Below are 16,273 nucleotides of genomic sequence, written 5' to 3' on the forward strand. Positions count from 1 at the left end.
TTCACTGTTTTACAAACAGTAGTTTCAATGTGTGTTTAAAATATTTAGGACTGCATTTGATCTTTTTTGCTCTTCCAGATAGTTATTTTGTATTAATGGGTCAGTGTAATAATACCATATTTATAAAGCACATGGATGCTATATAAGACTAAAAGAAATAACTTGAATGACAAAATAACAAGTACTTTTGCTTTGCTTAAAAATAAATCTCTTCTTTCAGCTACAATATTCTTGTCCATTTTAAATAATCTATCAAATCTATTTAGTCTCATTCCACAACTAGTTGTCATTCAAGGTATAAATGAGCCTGAAGTTGTAGGTATCCTAATGCTTATAGAGTGGCCTTTGAAATGTTGATTGAAGCACATTAGTATAGTGCTTTGCTGCTGTTGCCCATTCTGTACTGGGTTTGTGGATAAGCAGACTGAAATCTCTAGAGAAGTGAAGCGTAAGAACCTTTGATAGGCATTAAATTCACTCTAGGGTTTGAAGGAGGTGAGTGTTATTGAATAAGTAGAAGTATTTTCCACAACGCAAGTTGCTCATAGTTGCTAATAGCATTTCCTCCTTGTTGCTGCTTTTATGAGGCATAGCGTAATTGAAATGGAATTCTTTATTTACCATTTTAGTAATGTTATGCTACTTCTGTTGCCTTTTGTAGGAACCAGAAAAGCTGAAGGGAAAACAAGCCATGCCAGAAAAACATGAAAGTGAAATAGTCCCAGTAAAACAGAAAAGCAAAAAGCTAGCAAATATCAAAAAGGAAATCCCTGCAGATGTGAAACCAAGGTTAGTATATCAAGGGTTTCCTCACTGAGAAAGCATCATGCTTAAAGGGGAAATGTGAAGAAGGTAGGACCTCCTATGTTTATGTTTTGGGGCAGTTAATTGGGTCAGGAAAGCCCATCTCCAACAACAGCAACTAAGTTTGACTGTTTTCCTAATGCTGGGGAATTATTACAGCTTTGTAAACATAAGAAATTAAGGAATTTGACAAGAACGTAGTGCATTGAGATGAGAACTAGATCTCAAACAGCAAGCCAGCCTAGATTACACACAGGTTTTTTTATTACATCCTTATCTTTTAATCTGTTTGAAGCTTACTACTTCATCAAAAGCTTCTGACAGCTATAGAACAAGCTACACCTTTAACAGAAGCAGTTGATATCAGATGCCCTTAACTATTATGGCTTCATAATTTTCCTTTTCTGTGTGTATATAATTTATGGGTCAGGTTCTCAGATCTGCAGCCTGAAAAACCACTCCCTCTTCTCTGCCATGGTACTTACTTGCCTCTGTATAACCTGTGCTGTCAGAGAGGCTTAGTCTTGCTACACCCAGTTCATATTAACTGGGGAGCCTTATAATTCTTGATGCCACACCTGTTAATTACACAGGACTGGAATGCAACTTGTGTTCATCCAGGTGCTGTAGCAAATGAGTCCTAGACCAGGTGAAATCTATACTGTGTAGGCAGTTGGGGTGGGTGATAGATAGCAGTGATACAAATGCCTGAGCTAATAAAAGTAAGAGAATAGAAAAAAGGCAGAAGAGGGATACTTATTGCCTGCTTGCCTGTTGTCATCAGGTAGCATTTTATAGTCATCCTAAAGAGCTAGTGTGAAAATCAGTTGGTTCTTGGAGGAAACATAGTTTGTTGAGGCCTTTATAGATGAGAGGGACAGTAAGGCAAAGGGTTATGGAGAGAGAGGGAAGTGATAGTCTATAAGAGGATTTGTGGGTGTGTGGGGTGTAATGGTTTGTAGGAAGAGGATAATGGCAGAGGTGTAGACAAAGGCAATTAGGGAGATGGCGGGGGGGAAGAGAAGTTTGAAGCCTCTATTTTTTTTTAGGTCAACACAGATTCATGGGCAAGAAGAAACTTAGGGTTTCGTTGCAAGAACAGATGACCAGATTGTAAGGTAGACCTGTGAACTTAAGAGTGTCAGCTGCTTCATGGCAACTGCCAGTATGTGCACACACCCCACTTATGTTGAGGAGTAAGCTACCTCACCCACACTAGCTGTTGCTGCAGAATTTTGTAAGTTCACCACCATCATTTCACTGGCAGTAATCCTAGGAAGAGATAATCTTGACAACTGCAGGCAGGATAGACTAAAGGCAAAGAAATCATGAGAGAGGCAAGTCATAGGAAATCAGGCCTGTATAAACCCACATGGCATATATGAAGAACACTTTAAGCACCAGGAAAGAATAAATCTGTTTGTGCTTTCATTTAGTTCTTTGGATTTGCCATATACTCCCCCTCTGGAAAACAAACAGCGCAAAACTTTTTCATCCAAGATGTCTGCACAACACATGTTGACAAATGGGTGCAAACCTAGAAACCTCCAGAAAACAAGAGGTACAGCAGCAGTTTTTATCATACATTTTGGGGTAAATAACTGTGTTTTGGTTATCAAGAATTCTTCTGAGTCATCTTTCAGGTTTTTGAGTTCTAACTCCTAGGCCTGTTTACAAGGGAAAAGAGCTGCTTACCTAACTGGCTATGGCTGGCCTTTTGTTTGTTTTTTTATGTAGGTCCAAACAATAAGTTAATGGACAACAGGCCATCTGCATTAGCAAAATTTCTCCCAGGTGGTTCTGGACAGGAGCTGGGCAACACCAGCAGCTCAGAAGGGGAAAAAGATTCTCCACCACCAGAGTGGGACTCGGTGCCACTTCACAAAGCAGACAGCTGTAAGTACAGTTACTCTGCAGCAAGAGATTTACTGTTGTACAGAATAAGGAGGGGTAATTGTAGCTTTCTTATGCAGAATGTTCCCATCCTCTTTCCCTCATAGAATTCTGTTCCCATTTTCTTTTCTGTAGTGACCTCCGCATGGACACCATCCAGTGCAAGTGTAGAGGCCAAAAATTGAGGGGCCTTCAGTAATCCTTGAAATTCAGCAAAAGTTGAGAATTAGAGGCAGTGGGTAGAATAAGACAGCCTGCTGTCCAAAAAAAAATACAACAGGTTTTCGAAATACAGGCTCCATTTCATCAAGCAAGTTGCAGCTAGGATTAAAACTAACCATTTGAGATGTCCTAGAGAAGCAACACTTAGGCCTCTGCACATGCCTGTCTGGTGTGATTAATGTAATTGCACTAGTAATAGCAACATACTGTATGTTAGTCAGATTTATTATGCCATTAATTGGTCAACCAGCCACAAAGATATTCCTCAACATGCATAATATTTTTATGGCTGGTTTATATGGCACCATAAATTGAAAATGTGGTAAGTTCCAATATCATCCCAATGTGGACAGTCAGCTGCCTGTCAGCATCAAGACCTGGGCAGCCCTAGGCCTGGAACCTGGCTGGGACCAATGCTGACAATCAGCTGATTGTTTACATCAGGACACAGGCTTTTTGGGACCTGCCACTTTAAAGAGCCATGCCCTACAGCCCCTGACCTTTAAGGCTCTTTGAGGTACCGGGTCTTGGTGAGCCTCAGGGCATAGAGCCTTGCAAGTGCAGGTGTCCCTCTGTGCTGGCAGATATATAGGTGGGGTTTCAGGAGTTTTTATGCCCCATTCGCAGAATCGCATCATGTGCTGTACGTATCTGGCATGGCAGGCTACGCAATTCCAGGAAGAAGCCATAAAATTCCTGAGACTCTATTTGTACAACTTCCTTAACATCTGCCAGCAGCCTTGGACAATCTCACGTAGTCAGAGCTCCTAGGATGGAAGCACTTATGACTGGTAGGCAGTTTCATTGCAGCCAGAGATAGCAGTGAATACCTGAAGTCCTATCATGCTCAGCTCTGTACAAATGGAACTAAAACCACTCGTGTCCATATAACTTCTTAACAAGTCTGTAGAAGCTTGTTCCACTTCTTTCTATGCAAATCAGTTTGACCCAAGTCTTTTGTGGAAGCTATATTCCAAACAGGTTACAGGTCTGAATAATGAGAGGACAAAACCCAGGACAGCCTTCTCCCCAACCTGAAAACGCCTCCTGTCCCTCAGTCTTGCAGTCAGGTTCTGAAGACTCACTTCAAGTAAGGGGGTGTGTGGTAGACCATACAACTGCAATATCTGACTCTCTACCAGAAGTAGAGGGGTGGAAACCAGAATGCAGAACTCCTGCTAACCCCTGTGAAGACAGATTGCTTTGGGTGTAAAAATACATGCTACTATCAGTGTGGGGCAAGTGTGAGCAATGTTACTCATGTGAAAAGCTTATGTTGGCCTTATGTTTTGTCTTCCTTTCCTTAGTGGTTTTTACAAAACATAAGATGAATGAGGAATGAGTATAATGTATTTATACTGCTTGGTGTGAGTAGATAGATAGCAGATTAGTGTGTATTTCTCCCACAAAAAGGGTCCAGAATAGTTGAGGTGAGAGTAGTTTAAAGGCATAGATTGTGATTTCAGCAGAGATGGGACTGAAGGCAGTGGAGGTAGAGACAACCAAGCATAAGGGCTGTGAGAGAATCAGAGTTCGGTGACAACTGGCGAAGCCAAAGCTATGGGAAGTGGAACCTAATAAAACAGGAGAACTGAATCGGGATTGAGCCTTCGTGTGAAGATGCCCTGTTTTTCTAACCATGTGATGTTTCATTTCCTTCACTGATTTGCTTGATAAATTGACTAATTGCAATCATTCCTCCAGTTCACTGTCCTAGAAAGATACACCCAGACAGTCCCATTCAGTGTCTGTCCGTACTGCAGTTAATTTAAATGCTACATCTTGATAGTCTTCACATGCTCAAATCCTTTCCCATCTGATTAAATCTGGTTGTTAGTCTAGCTTCCTATTCCTGTGTTTTCTTTCTGCATATATTATGGACAAGGAATAGATCTTTTTAAAATAAGGTTACTAAGCAGAGCTCTGACCTAGAACTGGGAGGAGGATTAACTTATGTCAATTATTGGGAAAATGTATTTTTCAAAGTAAAGGGGCATTGTATTTTTCAAAGAAAGAGGTTGTCTTGTGATCCTAACAAACACATCTTTAGTCCAAGACAGGCCTCTCACGCAATGTTCTGTAAAGGTCTATTGGTTAATACTAATATCCATTTAATTCTCCATTTTTCTTTCTCTAAGAATTTGAGCTGGAAATTTAATAATGTTTTTCTTCCTTGCTTTAAAAAAAAAAAAAAAAAAAGCAGCAGCTTATGTGGTGAAGCGAACACTAATAAAATATGATGGCTTTGCTTGGTTTCTCAGCTGCAGATAACCTTTATAAACTGTCGCTCCAAACCCTCAATGCGGATGCTTTCTTGAAACAACGACAGACCTCACCAACTCCTGCCTCTCCATCACCACCCCCTGCATCTTTAGCTTTCGTTCCACGAGGCACTTACAGTAGCATTGTGAACAACAGTTGTAGCCAGTAAGTTGAAATTTATGCAGACTAAAAAGTTGCTTATGTGTAGTACATAAAAAAACAAGCAGGAGGTGGAAATTCTGTCTGGTTATATTATCCATCCTCTTGCCAACAGTACTTTTTCCTTTTTTTGCCCTGTGCTGTAGAAGTGATTTTAGTTGCCCATTCAAATTGCCCAGAATTTGTTTGTGCACATATCATGCTTTAGTTGTGCATTTCAGTGGGATTTCTAATCTTTGCTTCTTTGGTGACACATTGGACAAACGTGGTTTAATTTATAGGACTCAGCAGGAGGCTGAAATGCTGCCACAGACACTCCTGTATCCAGGGTTTTATTGCTACTGTTTTTAGGGAGTCAAAATAGACATACGACCTGAACTCCTAGTGTGTGGATGTTTTCCTATTTAAATAGGGCTGTGAAGCGTATTGGCTCATTGTCAGGAGGCCACTTCTCCCATTGAGGGTCTTCCAGTCAAAGCTTTAGTAATCCAAAACATAAGGAAGGATTGGAATTAGCAGAACTGTAAACCATCCAGTTGACTGTGTGAAGAAATCCAGTAATGTCCTCTTGCTACAGAAGGTGCCAAGTGTTCTTAAGCTTTCAACCGCATCTCCTTTCTGTAGTAATCTATTATTTACCTTTCACTATTATCCATTTATAGCCTTGTATAAATACTAGGTTCTTCTCATTTTAATAATTACCCAGTTTCTTTATCAAATTGAACAGGTATACAGGGTACAACATAATTACAAAGACAGCCATGTTTTAATACTTCCAGATGTGTGCATTTACAGACCAATGTTGCTTTAAAGGTATCATACTGAGCAAACCTTGACCACGTAGTTTATGCTGTGCATATACCAGAAACATGTCTCACAACTGCACAGCACATGGAGAGAGCTGAGACATGTCAGAATTCCTAAAAACCTTCACTAGAAGTTGTTTAGAAAAGTCCAGTAATATGTTTCAACTATCTGCTGGTCAGATATCAGTAATTACACACAACATATTTAATCCCATCTACTATATATAGAAAAGACTGAACTGAATCTAATGAATGCTGCCATTCTGTTGTAGGTTCTGTGAAATATATGCAGGAACCAATAAACAGAAGCCAGCATGATTTTTGAGTTTTCCTATTAAGCTGAATTTCCACACCGTATTGATTTTCATAGCAATATACCCCAAAACCTGATTGCCTTTTCCCGTTGCTTCTTAGTAGTGTAAGCACTGTTCTTCTTGAGCATCTGGTGCAATGAAGTGTGGCACGTCCCTACCATGGAGAAGGCAACTGTGCTAAAGTACAGGTGTCAAACTCATCTAAGTCCCACCTCCGTATGCTGGATCCAGCACCCACAGCACCTGATCTGGAACCTGTGCTGCATGCAGCCCCTATTCCAGCTGGTCCAGGACCTCACTGCATATGGTGCCCTTTCTGGCTGGTCAAAGATGTGTGCCACACATGGTGCCTGCTGCAGCCAGGCCAGGATACACATGTATGTATGTGAGCAAGTGCCACATGCAGGGCCATTCCATACAGAGGGGGTGGGTGCTGTGTGCAGTGCAGATCCTAGACCTACTAAAATAGGGTCTGTGTGCAGCCCCAAAACGGCCAGAGTGGGGCTGTGTGCAGCATGCATGCCACACAAGTTGGAATGGGCACCATGTGCATCTCAGGGCCCTGCACACAAGGCTGATCTAGCATTCACCATGTGGACCAACTGTGAGAGCAAGGGGAAATGTTAGGGGCAGGATAGGGGGGCTCAGCAAGCCGGATCAGACCCATGGGTCATATCTTTGACACCCCTGCCCTGAAGAATAAAAATTAGGCTTTTACTTCTTGGGCAGGGTTAATCATCTTTAATGAGTCTAATACATATGCTTTGAAAGTCATGTGTTGTCCTTTGCTCCATATACAAGGTCAAATGTGTTTGCCTAGAACTAATTCCTATGTACATTCTCTCCATTTCGTTTGTTATATGGACTTCCCTGTCGATCTCTGTACAACATCATGTTATACTTGCTGCTTTTGCTCTCCTCAAAAATGTTTTAAAAATCCAGTAGCTAAATTTAGAGTCTGTCACTACTGCTCTGGCCAGAGTCTAAGGGCATGGACAGACCTACACTTGGAGCAGCTTCAATAGAGGAGGGAGGAGCTTCTGTTCCAGGCAGCTGAAGGTTAGAGTTGGTGCAGCTTGCCTCCCTTGTCACTGCAGGCTTATGCACACATAACTATTAGAGCGTGTCCTCCCATTTTGAAACTGTTCCATCTATATCCGTCTCAATGCCCTAAAAAGCAAGTCTTCACTGAAATCCCTGTCGTGACTGGAGTTATCATAGACCTGCCCAAGCTGTCTTAACCTTCCTGGCTTTGGTACCAGTAGCAGACTGCTCATAGCATTACAGAACTCCACCTGGGCTACAAAATTTGCTCAAGAAACCAAGTGAATGTTTGAGTAGGTGAATAGCCTGTGCTCCCATGACTGGAGTGTGACCAGTATTGCTTACAAATCTACACATATGTATTTGGAAGAGAGCTAATGAGAAGAGGGCCGTAGCTTTCTGCAAATGGTTGTCTGGTACGTGTGTAGGGAGACGCTTCCTGCTGGAACCACTGACCCGAGAACATTTAACTACAAAAAGTTTATCCCAACACTGCTAGCAGCCTAAGACCCATGCCGGGTGATCTGTAACAACCACCTGTGTGCGCAGAGAGTAAAAACTATAAGTAACCTTCCTCCTGTCTTTGTACCCCACCCTTAATTTAGCTCATCCCATCTGGAGGTCCTTACCACCCCCAACCTCTGCTTTTATTTCCAGAAAGATTCTTTGAAATTAAAAAAGAAAACAAAATTAAATATGTCTCTTTTCAAAGCTCGGAAGTGCTGCTACTAGGCGCTATCACGTTTGTGATTGTTTAGTAATAAAAATTAGCTTGACTAAGTGGAGCAGTTGTTGACATCGGGTTGTTTTAGCCAGAGCTTTCAACTGTGAGTTAAGGCATTGGAAATATACTGTACAGTATGGTATTGTGGGCTAAAATGTCAATAAGCTACTTTTGTATCGCATCATATCCAGTTAAATACTACTTTTAATAGCTGCTTTTTTATTAACACACTGAATCTCAAAGTCTTATTTTGTTAACTTATTTTTAGTGACACAAAGAGCAAACAGCCAAATGGTACCAAACACAAACTGGCAAAGACGGCCTCTCTCCCTGGCAGGAACGGAAACCCCACCTTTGCTGCTGTAGCTGCAGGTTATGACAAGAGCCCGGGTAATTAAATCAATTTGGAGTACCAGTTATTGCTGAATAGCAGTGAATGCTGTTGCATTGTTTTGTTTGCTTTATTCAATTTGAATGTATTGTTGCAGGTGGTAGTGGATTAGCAAAGGTTTCACCAAACAAGGCAGATGTTTCTGGCAATATCAGCATTTCCCACATACCTGTTGACAGCGATGGCTCTGACAGGTAACTAAAATCTCCCTTTTGAAACCCCAACCCTCGCAGGAAGCCAGTGGAGCCTTTTTCTTCTTAGTTGGAGGCATTCATTCTAGTTCCAAGAGGTAGTTTTTTTTTTAATTTTCTGGCGTGAATATCTCAAAATGACCCAAGTAAGAGCATCATTAGAACAAAACTGAAACCTGTTTAGCTGATTGGCAAGTTGGGGTAGGCATCCTTATCACACATGGTCTTTTGTTCTTTCTCCATCTCTACCTTTCCCCTTTTCCAAACAACCATTTGCTTTTCTTGGTATCTTGAGTAGTGAACTCCAGGTTCACCTGATGCAGTCTACAGGTGGACCATTCAGTTCAGGAGCAAAGGGCAACACGCTCTCTCCCCTAATTTGAGGTTGAGTTCAGGAATTAAGGGCAAAAGCAGGGTATAGCCACATGAAGTGATACTTCCAGTAGTGGGAATAAATATCTGCATCAATGTTAATGGTAGAAAAAGTGGGTAAGAGGGGAAAAATGAGTCCTGAGGACACAGTGTCCTTTTTTGCCTCTGACGTCTAAAAACTGCTTGTTCTGGAAATAGATGTCAGCTTTTGAAGGTTCTACTGTTTTGAGCTAGATTCTATTTTATGCCATTTATTCATTGATCCCAATTAACCCATCTGCTTTTCAATAAATTAATTCAGTAACTACAACCTGAGTAATTGGTTCATTAAGAAACCACTCATGATTTTGACCAAGGCTGTCCAACTTGTGACACGTTAACTTGCAGCCCCTACACTACTGGTCTTGGGGCTGCTTCCCCCCATCTCCTCCTGCTGCTGCTGTTGGTGGGTTTCTGGGCATCCCATCTCCTCCCCCAGCTTCTGCTTCCTGCCCTTGCCCCAAGGGCAGGGCAGGACAGCAGCCTTGGAAGCCTAAAGTCTGGCAGAGATGGGAGGTGTAGCAGCACAGGAGGGAAGTCTACCCAGTGAGTGGCCTTCATGGTGTGTGGCCCCAGTGGCTCAGAATTTGAACAACGCTAATTTAGACCTTAAATTTCGTCAACCTGGGCTGAAATATGCTAATTTTTAACTTCAAACATGTAGGCCAAGGAGCTACTTTCAAAAATATACTTGTGAACATTGCATCGGTTATCAAATTAGCACTATTTACACTATATGTGTCATAGTATTTAGGGTTGGAAGGTCCGACCCCCTGCCCCAAGTAGGAACAGGTGCTGGGATTATATCACCCCAGCCAAATATCTGTCCAGCCTCCTCTTGAAGACCCCCGAGGTAGGAGAGAGCACCATCTCCCTTGGGAGCCCATTCCAAAGCCTGACAGCCCTGACTGTAAAGTAATGTCTCCTGTTGTCCATCCTGAACCTTCTGTCTAACAATTTGTGGCCATTATTCCTAGTAACCCCAGGTGGTGCCTGGGGGAACAAAGCCTCCCCCAATTCCCACTGGTCCCCTCTGGTGAGTTTGTAAATGGCCACTAGATCCCCTCTCAGCCTTCTCTTGTGGAGGCTGAATAGGTTCAGGCCCTTTAGCCTCAGATAATTCATCTGTAAGATTGAAGTGTACACACAGGAAAATGAAGCAAAAGGCTATCTGCAGCTCCTAGGTATGCATGCATGAATCATTAGACGAAATGAGTGATGCATTTAATTTCAGCTGAGGGAGATAATATTTAAATAAAATATTCAGAATGCTGCATTAAAATACTGGGCTACTTCAGTTATCTTTTTATGCTTATTATCCTAGTTCAGCGTAAGCTTCCTTATATCTGTTTGTACCACAAGTTTGTATGCACAGCTAAGTTGTTATCATTAGTAATACTGATTCAGTGTTAACTCTTTGTGTGTGTTTAGTTCTGGTTTCTGGAGTCCGATCAGCAACCCTAGCAGCCCTGACCTTACGCCCCTCAATTCATTCTCAGCATTTGGTCATTCTTTTAACATAACTGGAGGTGAGTTGTTTGAGTTTTAATGGCAGAGAAAATAATGGAGTGAGCAAATACTTCATCCCTTTCTGTATATTGGAAATATGTATAAAATTGAAGAATTATTTGTATAAGATTGTTAGAACCATACCAGGCAAAGCTAATGTCAAATCCTTGGGGGGGGAGTAGTTAGCAGGTTTGATATTACTTTGCATGCTGAAAGCACAGCTGCAATAATTTTAGTGTCTGAAAGTCCTGACATGCCCAAAGAGAAATTCTGCTTTGTGGGCAACAGTTGTGCTGCTTCACTTTATTAGAAAGAACAAGTAGGGCTAAGATAAAATCAGATTTCAAACTCGATAGGCTTTCTGATGTGAAATTTTGAGGTTTAAAATTAATGCTGTTGTCATGCTGAATTGGCTTCTCCTGAGTGAGGTAACACCATGCTGCTTCAATGATAGGAAATGTTGCATCTCGAAAAGCTGGTTATGAACTTGATTTGGAGATAACAGCAAAAGCACCAGGAGGGGAAGAATGATGTATATTTTCTTCTCTAAAGGATCTGTTCCAATATTGCTGTTGATATTCACCAAATAATGGCAAGAATGGAGGCTGTAGAATAGATAAGACTTAATTAAGCACTTGCTCTGTCATATTGCTCAGCTCTTTTCATAAGAATGTAGAAGTTGCCACCCTGGATCACCCCTGGGTCTTAGTTACACTTTTATGTCATTAGAAGTTACCTGTGATCAAGATAAAAAATAAATGGGTAGCAGTCCCTGAGTGAGACCCCCATGGTGTTTCAGCACCATTACCTGTTTTATCTCTGAAATTTATTAATTTGACCTGAAGAACTCTGATATGAACTTGTCAACATAATTGTGGCCTAGGAATCCCAACTCCTGATGCAAATGGCCTCAATAATGTGTAGTAACAGTCCTGTTAAATCATGAGCAATGTGTTTTGAATTTTTTCAAATGATAATCTTACTTCTAGTCATTTAGATTGCAGCTGTAATCAAAAAGCTTCCAGGGTTGCTGGACTCAGTTTTGCAGGAGCACGTCTACATGTGTGTTAATGCGCATTAAATCTAGTAACTCCATTGTAAGGTACTAAGAAAATGAGCCTTAGCCTGTCTTACTGCGCCTTAAGAGCACGGGGCACTGCTACACATGGCTTAGGATGCGGTGCTAGATGCTTTAATTAGTGAGCTGCACTAATTAAAAGCACCTATGTGTTATGTGTATCAACACTGAAAAAAATGGCAGCGGGGCACTTTGCACTAAAGCTCATTGAATGTGTTTTATTTCAAAGCACCCCGCTGCCATTTTTTCAGCATGGGGGTGCTGATACAAGTGATGTGGAAGGCTGCCAGAGTACATCAGTTCCCATGCTCCAGCTATAGGAGCCCATGGTTTTTAAGTGATACTCAATGTGCATTAGCCTATTTTAATGCACATTAACTAAATAGCACTTTTTTTAGTGATGCTTTATTGCACATTAAAATAGGCTCGTGTATTAAAGCATACGTGTAGATGCACCACTGTCTCTGTCATGTTAGACAAGTTCTGTTCTGTTGTAGAAGATTTCTCTCTGTGCCTGCATTATTACTCACTAGTCTTGTTTTTGTTTTTTTTCCTCCTCAGAGGTTTTCAGCAAACTTAGGCTTCCCCAGTCTGCTTATGGTCAGGATGTCCAAAGGAACTGGAATGAATTTCCTGCATCCATCTGGGACTCACCAGCAGCTGATTCTATACCATCCTGGCCAACAAGTTCAGGTTCCCCAACTCACACAACTGCAGTAAGTAGACATAGGCAATATAACCGTTTATTGTCAGCCTGCTCCAGTGTTTTGCCTCTAACTCTGGCAGTATCTAGAGCCTTTTAAAAATGAAACACTTGGTGCTAAAAGGAGTAGGAGTGTTTACAATAGCACAACCAGAACAACTTTCTCATCCTTTCACTCCAGGATTTGCTTAAAGAAAAACAATAGTAACCAGATGATAGATTCCTCCTAATGTTTTATCCATCTAATTTTTGTCTCTTGCTAAAGGCAGCCTGCACAAGCAAACACCTTGTGCAGTTTGCCTTATCTAAGAACAGCTTGGATGTGATGTGTACATTTTATCACTACACTCACCATTGTAACTTAATTCAGTTGCTTGACACAGGACAAGACCAAAGGATTTTTTTACTCCATGCTTATTGCCCAGTTTTTGACCCCTATGGGCCAGATGAGTGGTACAGGGCTGGTCCAGGAGTGGGATGGAGCCATGTGCGCCAGGATTGGGACCTGGTACCACCCCTCTTGCTTCCGTATGCCAGGATTGCAGCCTAGTGCTGCAAGTAAGTGCCTGTCCTGCCTTACCTGCAGATGTCAAGTGGTTTAAACTGTGCTGAAAGAAACTAAACATTAAATGTTTGAATTTTGAATATCAAGGTTTAATCTGTTACTTTATTTTCCAAGATGGCTCTTTATTGTAGTCCTCAAATGCAGAATATATTGGTATGTCTGTCTAACTGCTGAACAAAAATATATGCATTCATCTGCACATTAGCAGCCTCAGAAAGGTTGCAAGGGACAAAATTTGCCACTGAACATGTCTGAGCTTGAGGAACTATTGGGGAATTGCCAGAGAGAGAAATGAATAAGGGTTTCTCAAGGCAACATTGCAAAGAGGAGCTTTGCCACTAATCCAACTTTCAAACCCATTCCTGCATCAAGTGGTGCACTGAGCTCAAGCTAGCTGAGCTGTTGGGGAGAGAGCAGAGTGAGAGTCCTGGATCAAATTACAATGGCTTATCAGTTGCTAATGCAAGAATGGTGCAGTTCGCAACTGCTCTGTAACTTGAGCATTCGTTAGCAATGCGTCCATCCTCACTTGAGCTAGTCTAATTTAAGGAAAGAAACTTGAGCTAACTGTTGTAGTGTGGTGTTTATGCAGCATTAATGTTTTGTGTTGCAGTCAATACTCGGCAACTCCAGTAGCCTGTGGTCTACCACCACGCCATTCAGCAGCTCCATCTGGTCAAGTAACCACAACAGCGCCCTTCCGTTCACCACCACTCCAGCAAATGCATTGCCCGGTATAGAGTTCATGGGAAATGAAAACTCAGCCCCTCCTCCTCCACCTACTGCTGCCACTGTTGCAAATCCTGCTGAAGACATGGGACAGACCTACAATCCCTGGCGAATTTGGAGCCCCACAATTGGAAGAAGAAGCTCAGATCCTTGGTCTCACTATCCTCATGATAACTGAAATTAGAAAACAAAGGGACTTCTATCATGATGATGATACAATATTGATTAGGCCAATTTTTGAAACATCATTTTCAGGCTGTTATTGCTTTTTTTTTTCTCCCCCTTCTGTCAGTCATGCTTTCATCACTTGCTCCTTTTAAAATCTATCTTGCAATTATGGTAGTGTGAGAGCACAGTTACACTTGACAGTCTGGGTGTGGTCGCAACCTAAACTTCAGCTAAGACTTGTACATCTGAACAGTTCCACTGGTTTCACCCTTTACCATCTGCCATCCTTTTTTTGACACCAAAAGAGCTGTGGCACACACCACTTTTATCAGAATACCAGTTTTAATTTTCTTTCCAGTATTATGCTCCAAGATCTAATTTTAAACAAAAAAAACCACTTTGCTAAAACGCAGAGTATTTTTTTAAAATAAGTCTGTCTTGTTAACACAGGTTCTAAGAATGTAAAAACCTTAAGAGCAAAAACAGCTGAATGTAAGAGCATTCTGTTAAGACTGTATACACTTTCTGTGCTGTTTGTACATTTGTAAACCTGAATGCATTTTTAAGTTGAACTGAAATGTGCACAGCCAAGACTTGTGGAAGAAACAAGATACCTTGTGCATTTCTTACAGATACAACTTTGGGTTGTACTTTAAAATAAATAATGCTTTTTTCAACAACTGTGTACTGTAACTTTCTACCTGCAGACAATTCATAGACTTGTCTGTATATGGACCTAATTGGTTAGTGTGGCTCTAGGCAATTTTTGTCCAGTGTCATATTTGGGCTTTATTAGCTAAAACCCCATTGTAATTTAAACCTGGGCTCCTAGGCACAATGGTATTGTAGCTGACTTATCACAGACGCTGTCATTTCCAAAGCAATGGATTTGTCAGGTCACTCTCACTTGAAGTTCTGCTACACTGAGTAACTTTGTAAAATTTCCAATATGCTATAAGTTCTTTGGAAAGCCAGCTACAGTGGTACTTGTTAACAGGCACAGCAGCTTCTGCTGCTGCAACCTTAGCTTGATGATGCTGTCCTTTCAGTGAGAGTCACTGAACAGCAATAATGTTTGCTCTCCCTTCAAGGGCTGTGTTATGGACTTACTGTTAGTCAATATATAGTGCCTTTTACTAATAGTGGGTCATGTGTACATTACAGCCACTGCTTCCTCAGGCATAAGAGCTGCAAAATGTGACTGACAAGTCTTACTGCTACTAGGAGCGCTGAATCCAACAGAAGACAATAGTCTGTGTGGCTGGTGTCACCTAGTGTGGCCTCAGCAGTGCACAGTCCTAGTGGTTCATGAAGAAAGAGCACTGTTGCTGTTCAGAATGCATCCCCACAGCTAGAGCAGAAAAGCAAGCAACCATCATATCAACTTCACCCTGCTGCTATAAGACAATGTTAAAAATGGAGATGGGGAGTGCAGAAAGGTGGGAGGATTCCACTTTCTAAAATCAATGTGGACACCTAAGTCTTTTCAGCAAGTTCAATCTGCTGTATACCCCCCTGAGGGTGGTAAGACAGACATGAACAAGGTTAACTGGACAAGACCCACTGACAGACGTGTCCTGGCCTATTTTCTCACCCCTTCACCTCTGGAGGATGGTTGGCAATAGCCTCAGCATTACACTAAGCAAAAGGAAGTTGCTACAGTGTAGTGGGCCTATACAATGAGCTATTAGCTGGTTCAGTAATTGTAGATAGAGTGCAGTTACTTTTAAGCAAGTTAAAAGTATGCCCATTAAAAACAATTTTGCAAAAGAAGTTTTGGGCTTTTTTTGCAATTTCTCAGTTGGTCTAATAAAGGTATCATCTCTGAACTGAGAGTTCTAGATTTCTGCATTCCCTTAGAAGCACAGGTCCCAAAACCTTGACCGACTTTCTGACTGAGAATCCTTTACGCTTCTGTCCATTGGAGCCATGCTTAGATCTCAAGTGCTTGGTGCAGAGCTCTTAAGAGTTTTGGTCCCAAAACACAAGCTCTTCCCTGGTGTCCCATTCCAGATGCCTCTCTCTTCTCTCGTCAGCCTGCTCCCAAACTTCTTTGCTACACAAGAGCAAGAGTGAATCTCCAAAAGTCACATGACTTTGGCAGTTCTCTTTACTGAAATAATTAAAATATTCAAATTAGTGATCTCCCTGATATACAATTCTCATCCATTATGTAGTGAAAATACTGAAAAGTCAGTTTCTCCTTTCTACAGATACCAGATGCACAAGGTTCCTATTTTGGAGGGATCTTTTGTTGGTGGTGGTTGAAAAAGCTCTTCTCTTAAAACAGAATGAGACAG

General features: G+C 41.5%; 1 protein-coding gene across 1 annotated transcript in view; it reads left to right on the forward strand.

Moving 5' to 3' along the window:
- TMEM131 (transmembrane protein 131) overlaps positions 1-14,647 on the forward strand; it is a gene marked incomplete at its 5' end in the record, with an annotated part of 160,745 nt that extends 146,098 nt beyond the window's left edge. The window contains 9 exons of the mRNA XM_019528474.1: positions 662-789; positions 2,241-2,365; positions 2,542-2,700; positions 5,181-5,346; positions 8,497-8,618; positions 8,717-8,813; positions 10,653-10,750; positions 12,370-12,524; positions 13,690-14,647. Coding sequence (XP_019384019.1) covers positions 662-789; positions 2,241-2,365; positions 2,542-2,700; positions 5,181-5,346; positions 8,497-8,618; positions 8,717-8,813; positions 10,653-10,750; positions 12,370-12,524; positions 13,690-13,983 — 1,344 coding nt within the window. The remainder of the gene's footprint in view (positions 1-661; positions 790-2,240; positions 2,366-2,541; positions 2,701-5,180; positions 5,347-8,496; positions 8,619-8,716; positions 8,814-10,652; positions 10,751-12,369; positions 12,525-13,689) is intronic.
- Positions 14,648-16,273: the final 1,626 nt, after the last annotated feature.

Source organism: Crocodylus porosus, unplaced genomic scaffold, assembly GCF_001723895.1.
Source record: "Crocodylus porosus isolate Cpor-Errol unplaced genomic scaffold, CroPor_comp1, whole genome shotgun sequence".
Lineage (NCBI taxonomy): Eukaryota > Metazoa > Chordata > Crocodylia > Crocodylidae > Crocodylus > Crocodylus porosus.